Source organism: Erinaceus europaeus, unplaced genomic scaffold (genome assembly GCF_950295315.1).
Source record: "Erinaceus europaeus unplaced genomic scaffold, mEriEur2.1 scaffold_830, whole genome shotgun sequence".
Taxonomy (NCBI): domain Eukaryota; kingdom Metazoa; phylum Chordata; class Mammalia; order Eulipotyphla; family Erinaceidae; genus Erinaceus; species Erinaceus europaeus.
Window position 1 is genome coordinate 28000 of NW_026647261.1, and position 9501 is coordinate 37500.

A 9501-nucleotide genomic window follows, 5' to 3' on the forward strand; every position below is an offset into this window, starting at 1 on the left:
AGCCACTCTAAACTGGAGGTGTACAGTGCTCTGGTTTAGTGAAATCACTGTCCTGGGGTACCAATGCCTAATGGCTGCCTGACACTTGAACCTACACAAGTTAGCTCCAAGCTCAAAGACCTTAAATCAGGCAAAGGAGGGAAAACAAGGAAAGGAATACTCTGTGATCATAGGGCAGGGGATGGATTTTAAGAGTGGTTCTGGGGTGCGGCTGGCAGGCTTGGTGGGCCTGGGGGTGCAGCTGGCGGGCCTGGGGATGTGGCTGGTGGTCCTGGGGTGCGGCTGGCAGGCTTGGTGGGCCTGGGGGTGTAGCTGGCGGGCATGGGGGTGCAGCTGGCGGGCCTGGGGGTGCAGCTGGCGGGCCTGGGGGTGCAGCTGGCGGGCCTGGGGGTGCAGCTGGCGGGCCTGGGGGTGCAGCTGGTGGGCCTGGGGGTGCAGCTGGCGGGCCTGGGGGTGCAGCTGGTGGGCCTGGGGGTACGGCTGGCAGACCTGGGGGTGCAGCTGGTGTGCAATGCAGTAAGCTCAGCGCCTTGTATGCAGGTCGCCTGGCCAGGCAGAGGGGGGAATGTAACCTTCAAGGATTCCCATGGCTGACAGGCACGACGAAAGGCCATGCCCTTCACACGCTCATGAGGCAGCTGGAATCACAACGTCTCGTGACCTCGCCGTTCGGGGGAGTAAAACATCTGTCTAAATATGAGCGGGATCAGATCTTCAAAATAAAGATATTTGAAGGTCTCCCGCACAGAACACCTTTCCACCTGCTTGCTCAGTGTAATGTAGTCATTACGGCAATAAATGTTTCTAATAAAGGCTGAGGATGGATTGTTTGCCCTGCTGCTCGAAGGAACCCTCGCTGTCTCTTTATGAGGGGAGGTTGACATTTGCTTACCCTTTATCAGTGGGATATTCAATCAAGCCCAATCTGTAGGAAGCGAGAAGAATTTTTATTTTATTTAAAACCCCATCCCCCATGTAAAAGACCTGGGGAACGGGGAGAAGACACATGAGGGGAAGTGAGGTTTTGAGTCTCAGAGGAGGAAACAGAGAGCTCTTCGGAGGAAGGGGCGTCACAGCTGGGTGGCCGGAAAATGGAATTGGAGTACAGTGATTATTCTGAGTTTTACTTTATCTTATTTCTTTAAAAATAAATAACAGACATTGACTTCTCTGCTGGGAAGCTCAAGGTCAAGGTGCTGGCAGATTTGATGCCTTGACAGAAAGGGATCTCAGCTCACAGGGCCATGGGCTCTGCCCATACAAGTCCCTTGATCGATGCCTGCGGGAAGCTAGGGGGTGCCCTCCATGTCAGGGCTTTCGAAATGACTGCAGACCCATCCACTTCTTCCTTCCTTTCTTTCATATTTCATTTATTTATTTATTAGTGGATAGAAATGAAGAGAAATTGAAAAGGAGAGGAAATTGAGAGGGAGAGACAGAGAGACACCTGCAGCCCTGCTTCACCTGTTTCCTGAAGCTTTCCTCCTGCAGGTGGGGAGCAGGGGCTTGAACCTGGGCCTTGCACCCTGTAGTGTGTGTGCTGAACCAGCTGCGCCGCCGCCTGGCCCCAGACTGCTTTCTTAGCTGAATTACTGAGTTCTTCTCTTCCACATACTCTCCTCCTATCCCTAGTACAAAGCACCTGCTCTGTTCCTTCTGACAAACGACCCAGAAAGACTCAGACTTGCAGAGCAGCAGACGCACTGAATGTTAAGAGCTAGAATCTGACGCTTACCGGCTTTCTTTTTCCTGTTGTGTGGCCTTTTTTCGTGTCAAGGATTCCTGCTCTAATGATGTGATCTTTCTCTCTATTCTCAAGGCTCTTTTAGTTTGTCACTTTTTTTCTTTTTCTCTTTTTGCCACCAGGGTTATCACTGGGGTTCGGCACCTGCACTACAAATCCACTGCTCCTGGTGGCCACCCCCCCTTTCCCCTTTCTTCCTTTCTATTTTTATTTGACAGAGCAGAGAAAAATTGAGAGGGGCTGGGGGGTGGGAGAAGGAGGAAGAAAGACACCTGCAGACCTGTTTCACCACTTGTGTACAGTCTCTTCTGCAGACGGGGCGTGAGGGCTTGAACCCGGGTCCTCTTCACGCTTGGTGCTATGTGCACCACTACCCAGCTCCCTCGCCTATTTTTCTATACCTTTAGCGTGGGACCTTCTGTTACTGACATAGTTCCTGCACCTCCTTATCTTCTTTCTCCCAGGTCAAGGTGTTGGAGGCTGACTTCCCCGAGGCTGTGAGCCTCTGCCAACACTGAGTCTGACCCCAAGCCAGATCCAGTGGGAATGTGGGCACCAGACTCCAAGGGGAGAGGCTCCTTTCCAGGGGTCTCCCTCTCTGTCACAGCAACCTCTCCAGGCCTCAAATGAGGGCCCTCGTGTGAGCCCTGACACAGCACCAAAGCTGGAGAAAACTCCACAGCTGGTACACTGGTGGTGGGTAGAGTCCTGATATCTCCCCTTCTCACTTCTCTAAAATAAAAGAACTTAAAAAGTAGTCCAGGAGGTGTGCCTGGTTAAGCATACACATTATAGCACTCAGGGATCCAAGTTCGAGCCCCCAGCTCCCCACCTGCAAGTGGCGAAGCAGGTGTCTCTCTTGCTCCTTCTTCTCTCCCTCTCTATCTCCCCCTCCTCTCTCAGTTTCTTTCTGTCCTGTCCAATAACCAAAAAGAAGAAACTAAGAATAAAGAAACAGTCACCAGGAGCCTTGAACTCGTAGTGTGGGCACCAAGCCCCAACAGTAACCCTAGAGACAAATAATAATAATAATAATAATAATAATAATAATAATAATAATAATAATAATAATAGCAGAGCCAAGCAGAACATTCTACATGGTGAGGTGAGCCCTGCCTGTAGAGGGCTGGTGCAGGACACATCCCAGGGCATCTACCACCGGCTTCCCTGTCTCCCAGCTTGAGCGCTTCTCAGTCTTTTGAGCTAAAGCTACAGGTCATTGTCACATGTCCTTGTCACATCAAAATGCCGTCGGCCTCTGGAAATCGCGTCCGCCACCCTTAGTGCTCACTGGCCCGGCACACGAGTCCGCTTCCCCCCTGCTCCTGAGGCCCAGGCTCCCAGCTCCAGCCTAGCTTCACAGAGACTCACCCCTGCACACCCTCCAGTGACAGGGCTTCAGACGTTCCTCTGTCAGATCCAGCCCGCGGCTCCGCTCTCCCTGCAAGCTTGGTGCCCCTGATGGGCTGCTGGCTGCAAATTTAGGGCATCCCTCCATCTGGAGGCCGGCCGTCGCCAGAGCCTCCCCTGGCCCCTGTGCCACTGCCACGAAACGCTTCCTGCTCCTCCATGCAGACGCTTGTCAGCCCACACCCCCGTCTCGTGCTTGCATAATTAATTTTTAAAACTGAAATACAGAGCCTCTGTTGCATTTTATCTGGTTTCCTGTCATTCACCCTGCCTTGCTTGCCAGCGTGGCTGGGAAAGTCGCCGGGCCCTGTGCTCTGTGCACCTGCACACCTGGGGCCTCAGGTGTTGGGGAAGGGGGTCCCGTCCGGTGCAGGGCGCTCCAGTGGGCAGTGACCAGGCTTATTCCTGGGCAGGTAGGAGCCTGGGGCAGCCCAGCTCAGCTTGGCAGGGGCCGGCTGACTCCTGTTCTCCAGCCTGTTGCTGTGAACACTCACCAGCCAGGCCTTGCTTGGATTATTGACATCACATGATGAGGGGAGTAAAGGAGATGGGAGGGGAGGGGAGGGGAGGGGAGAATAGGGGAAGGAAGAGGAGGGGAGGGGAGAAGAGGGGAAAGGAAGGGAGAAGGGAAGACAAGAGAAGGAAGGGAAGGGGAGAGGGGAGGAGAGAAGAGGAGGAGGGAGGGGTGGAGAGGGGGGGGGAGGAGAGGAGAGGGGAAGGGAGGGGGAGGGGCAGGGAGGAAAGGGGAGAGGAGAGGGGAGGAGAGGAGGGAAGGGAAGGGAATGTGGAGAGGAGGGAGAGGTGCATGTGTTAGCTTGCTGGCTAATGCCTGCTGTGATGTGGGGCACCGGCTCTGGCTATCAGACCCCGTGTGTGAGCGCTGGGACATGGGCTCCCAGGTATGGACTGCGTTAGGCTGTCGTGTCCTGGGGTTCCCAGGTGTGGACTGCGTCAGGCCGTCGTGTCCTAGGGTTCCCAGGTGTGGACTGCGTCAGGCCGTCGTGTCCTGGGGTTCCCAGGTGTGGACTGCGTCAGGCTGTCGTGTCCTGGGGTTCCCAGGTGTGGACTGCGTCAGGCCGTCGTGTCCTGGGGTTCCCAGGTGTGGACTGCGTCAGGCCGTCGTGTCCTGGGGTTCCCAGGTGTGGACTGCGTCAGGCCGTCGTGTCCTGGGGCTCCCAGTTGTGGACTGCGTCAGGCCGTCGTGTCCCGGGGCTCCCAGGTGTGGACTGCGTTAGGCCGTCGTGTCCCGGGGCTCCCAGGTGTGGACTGCGTTAGGCCATCGGTTGTTGTGCTGTGCCGGTTGTGGCTGTTCACTGCTGCAGCTGCTCATAGACTCTGGGTGGCCTGTGGCCACTGTCACCTGCGGGGGCTCAGCTACCAGGTGCCTCCCAGATTCCTGCCTAGCGCCTGGCACACACGTGTGGCTCTGCAGCTTGGAGTCTCCTCGACTTCAGAAGCGACGTGTTTCCCTGCCTCCTTCACAAGTCCCGTCCTCCATCATTCCTTCTAACAGCTCTGGGGTGCCCCTGGCATGTTCCTCTGATACCTGGTGAACTGGAACTCCCTGCAGGTGATGCGGTTTCCCTCGGTTCCGTGTCATTCCCACTCAGGGTGGCATGGCAGTCACAGAGAGGGGCGATGGCAGCACCTCTCACCCAGACCTGGCCAGGTGTGACTGGGCACCCTCAGCTCCGGAATGGTCTCAGAAAGCCACTTCTCTCTCTGCACCCTGTTCACCCTGCGTCTAAGCAGAGTAAGATCCTAGCAGGACGGTGAGTGTCCTCACCTGGGGTGTATTCCAGGTGCCAGACACCAGACCAGTCAGGTGGATCCCTAAGATCAGAGCAAAGCTGGTGACCAGGTCAGGGACACGGCTAGGGCCTCAAGGAGCAGGCAGATGTGCCAGGGACCCACCGACTCAAGTGTCCCCTCCTTTGCCACTGATTTAAGGGGAAAGTCACACACCCATCCTCCTCCCTGGAAACCCAGAGCCCTGGGAACAGACCTGTTCGTGACCTTTTAGTGTTATTTATTGACTTTTTAAATTATATTTATTTCCCTTTTGTTGCCCTTGATTTTGTTTATTGTTGTTGTAGTTATTATTTTTGTTGTTACTGATGTTGTCATTGTTGGATAGGACAGAGAGAAATGGAGAAAGGAGTTGAAGACAGGGAGGGAGAGAGAAAGGCAGATGCCTGTAGACCTGCTTCACCACCTATGAAGTGACTCCCCTGCAGGTGGGGAGCCGGGGGACTCCAACCGGGATCCTTATGCTGGTCCTTGCGCTTTGTGCCACATGCACTTAACCTGCTGCACTACCGCCCCACTCCCTAGTGCTATTTTTTATTTCTATCTTATTTCTGTTTTTGTTATCAGAGTTACTGCTGGGGCCCAGTCCTGTATGAGAAGCTAGTTGTTCCTGGCAGCCATATTTTGTCTTTGTTCTATTTTGTTTGATAGAAGAGAGAGACAGGGAAAGATACGGAGATGAAGACAGTGAGGGTTGGGGCGGTGGTCCACCCAGTGAAGGGCACAGAGTACTCAGCTCAAGGACCCGCTGTTCCACCTCCTGTCCCCAAGCTCTGTGCCTCCCACCCCTAGCCACCCTTCCCTTGGGAGCTCTCCTCAGGGAAATGCCTACATGGCCTCCTGGGAGGGCTGGGGAGGAGCCTCCTGGAGTTGGGTGCTGCCCTGAACTGCCCTGAGAAACTCTGACTCAGAACAAACCAAAACCTAGGATTCAAGAGGCGTCTGGGGCGGCCAGTCCACCAAGCCTCCCCCGCCAACTACCAGCGGCTCCTGGCTGTGGCGGGCGGCAGTTGGCTCTGCCACTCTCACTCAGTTCCAGCGTGGGCTCCATGCCAGCCTGCCGCCCCCGCCCGTCCCCCTCCTCCTCCTGACTCCAGGCACAGCCCCGGGCCCACCACGCCTAAGCCTTCTCACTGCTCCTTGGCGGGATCTTCCTTCCAGCACCCCTGGCCGAGCACAGCTCCCAGACTGGGGGAACCAGTCCAGCGACGCTTTCCCAAACACTGGGAAATGGTTCCAGCCTTGGCTGCTCCAAAAATCTATCCTGGCAGAGGACACGGGTCCACTGTGGGTTTCTGGAGATTCTCTAGAACAGGAGGGCAGTGCTGGGCTGCCCCGGGGCCCCCTTCTCTGCCCCGGCGACCGCATGGAGGTCGGGCAGCCTGCCTCTGGCCCCTCCCCACGGGCTGCGCAGAGCATTCAGCTGGCAGCAGGACGGGCTCTCTGCGGAGGCCCTGCTGTGCCTTTGGCCATTTGAACACCGTCCAGTGTGATGAGTGTCTTCCTGGAATCACCCCGATTCCCTAAGTGTAAATCGCCAGGGGGAATGGGCAGCGCCCCTCCGACCCACACACTCCGCCTCTCCGGGCTTGCCTGCAGATTCCTGGTCCTGACATGGGCTTCTCCTCTGGAGTCCCTCCAAACACGCCCTGCCCTGCTCCACCCTGCCTGTCCTTCCCCGTTCACAAGCAGACAAGGGCAGGGCTCTCCTGGAGTTATAGAAGGAGCTGGCCAGGAGCCAGAGAGAGAAAGGCCAGGCAGCAAGGCTGCCACAGCTGCAGGTGCGTCCCCAGGTGGGAGCACGGTATGGCCCTCACTCGGGGGGGGGGGGCAGGGAGGGGCTGGTGGTAGCCACGTTGCCCTGTGGCACCCATGTGGGCACAGGGAGGTGACTCACTAGGTAGAGCGCAGGCCCTGCCAGCCAGGCTCCAGAGAGCTCTGTGGATGGGGGGCCACACGGTGGTGTCTCTTCTTCTCTTTGTCTCTCCTTCCACTCTCTTCCTTTCTTTCCTCTGTTCCTTTGAAAGATACAGGGGCCGGGTGGTGCTGCAGTTGGTTAAGAGTGCACATGTCGCAGTGCACAAGGACCCAGGTTCAAGCCCCCCTGTCCCCACCTGCAGGGGGAAAGCTTTGCGACTGGTGAAGCAGGGCCGTGGTGTCTCTCCGTCTCTCTCCTTCCCTGTGCCCCTCCCCTCTGATTTCTTCCTGCCTCTACCCAATATCTACGTGTGAAAGGGGCCTCAGGGAGACTATCTGCTCAGCAAGGTCTTCTCTGTTGCAAGACTTCGGCCTCATTCACTGGTGATACACAGAAGACTGAGAGTATGGGGGTGTGGGTGACAGGGCCACACAGGGCCACACACAGCTCTGCAAACAACAGCGCTTTGCACTTGATGGAAGCTAAAAGCCTTTGAGATTTTCAGAAACATTATGGGAGGAGGCCTTGTGGGCATCCACTGTCCTGCCCTGGACACAGCTCCTGTCTTTGACCGCATGTACACACACAGGCACACACACCAGCACTGCACTCACACACGTGTGCACACACACACACACACACACACACACACACACACACACACACACACCTGTGCACACACCTGGTTGGCCCTTGGTTCTGCAGTCTCCAGGGAGCCCAGCCTGAGCCTTCTGGGGAGACGGTGAGACCCAAGCTTTGCTCTGTGCACCGGCCAGCACCCCTTCCTGGCTGGAGGTCCTATCTCTCTCCCTCTATGACTCTCCACGAGGGGCTTTTCTGAGTGGCTGTCCTGGTCCTGACATGGGCTTCTCCTTGGAGTCTTTCCAAACACGCCCTGCCCTGCTCCACCCTGCCTGTCCTTCCCCATTCACAAGCAGGCAAGGGCATACTGCCACCTCTCCCTGCTGTGCTCTCAGAGGAGGCTGCCCCCCAACTGGCAGGCACTCCAGTTCTCCCTGCGTCATCTGGGGAGGACAGAGAGCGACTCTGGAGGGGACAGCTGCCTCTGACCACCACTCTCTCTTCTGTGATCCGCGGGCAGGGTGGACGTCTTCTCCTCTATGATGGAGAGAACTAACAGGGAGTGGGGCAAGGGACGGTGAGAACTGCTTCTTCCAGAATACTTCAGCAGGGAGAAGAGACAAGAGACGCTCCTTTGAAGAGCTCCAGTCTGTCATGCGGACTTCCCCACCCTGCCATGTGGAAGACATTCAGAGCCCCAAGGTTGCCAGCCTCGGCTTGTCTTCAGAGAGCTCTGGGCCCATCTCTGACAGGCAGAGAGGAGGAATGTCAGCCTAGCCATACCGGAGTGGAGACGCACATGGTAATTGTGGTGTGTAATTACCACGAGGTCCCACGAGAGCCACAGACAATCCCGAAAGATCTCTGAAGAATGCCATTCTGACTGGAGCATAGTGGAGCCCGGCCATTTCTATAAATCTCCAGCAATCAGGAGTGGCTGGCTGGGTGGCTGGGTGGCTGGGAGCCTGGGTGGCTGGCTGGGTGTCTGGGTGTCTGGGTATCTGGGTGTCTGGCTGGATGGCTGGCTGGGTGGGTGTCTGGGTGTCTGGATGTCTGGGTGGCTGGTTTTCTGGGTGTCTGGGTGTCTCGGTGTCTGGGTGTCTGGGTGTCTGGGTGTCTGGGTGTCTGGGTGGCTGGGTGTCTGGATGTCTGGGTGGCTGGCTGGCTGGGTAGCTGGCTTTCTGGGTGGCTCGGTGTCTGGGTGTCTGGTGTCTGGGTGTCTGGGTGGCTGGGTGTCTGGATGTCTGGGTGGCTGGCTGGCTGGGTAGCTGGCTTTCTGGGTGGCTGGGTGTCTGGGTGCCTGGGTGCCTGGGTAGCTGGGTGCCTGGGTGGCTGGCTGGCTGGCTGTCTGGGTGTCTGAGTGGCTGGGTGGCTGGGTGACTGGTTGGCTGGGTGGCTAGGTGTCTAGGTGGCTGGGTACCTAGGTGCCTAGGTAGCTGGGTGTCTGAGTGGCTAGGAGGCTGAGCGTCTGGGTGGCTGGGTACCTGGGTGCCTAGGTAGCTGGGTGTCTGAGTGGCTAGGAGGCTGAGTGTCTGGGTGTCTGGGTGTCTGGGTGGCTGAGTGTCTGGGTGTCTGGGTGTCTGGGTGTCTGGGTGTCTGGGTGTCTGTGTGTATGGGTATATGGGTATCTGGGTGTCTGAGTGTCTGTCTGGCTGGCTGGGTGGGTGGCTGGGTGTCCGGCTGGGTGTCCGGCTGGGTGTCCGGCTGGGTGTCTGGCTGGGTGTGGACGCGTGACTCTAGGAGTAGCTCTACTATCGAGGCTTCCTTGGCCCGTGCAGTCACCACATCTGCTGAGGAGATAACAGACTCAGAGAGGCATCCCGCAGCCTCTGAGAGGCGACTAGCCAGCTCTGCCCTAACAAGGAGCGTCCTTTATTCTAGCTGCTAGAGGTCACCCTGGGAGACAGAGGAGGCAGCTCCGTGCCACCTGCCCCCCAACACAGAGCTCTCCAGGCTGTTTTGAGGCAGGAATTCTGGTGTGAGTGACGTTTTCTCACAGATGGGCTTTGATCAGAGCATACCCATGAGCTCTGGCTCG

The 9501-nt window shown here is 57.0% G+C and overlaps 1 protein-coding gene across 1 annotated transcript in view; it reads left to right on the forward strand.

Annotated features, from left to right (window-relative positions):
* The first annotated feature begins 321 nt into the window (after positions 1–321).
* The window catches only part of LOC132536265 (uncharacterized), a 23089-nt gene continuing 13909 nt past the window's right edge, over positions 322–9501 (forward strand). The window contains exons 1-4 of the mRNA XM_060183873.1: positions 322–516; positions 2209–2241; positions 2352–2440; positions 4214–4373. Coding sequence (XP_060039856.1) covers positions 322–516; positions 2209–2241; positions 2352–2440; positions 4214–4373 — 477 coding nt within the window. The remainder of the gene's footprint in view (positions 517–2208; positions 2242–2351; positions 2441–4213; positions 4374–9501) is intronic.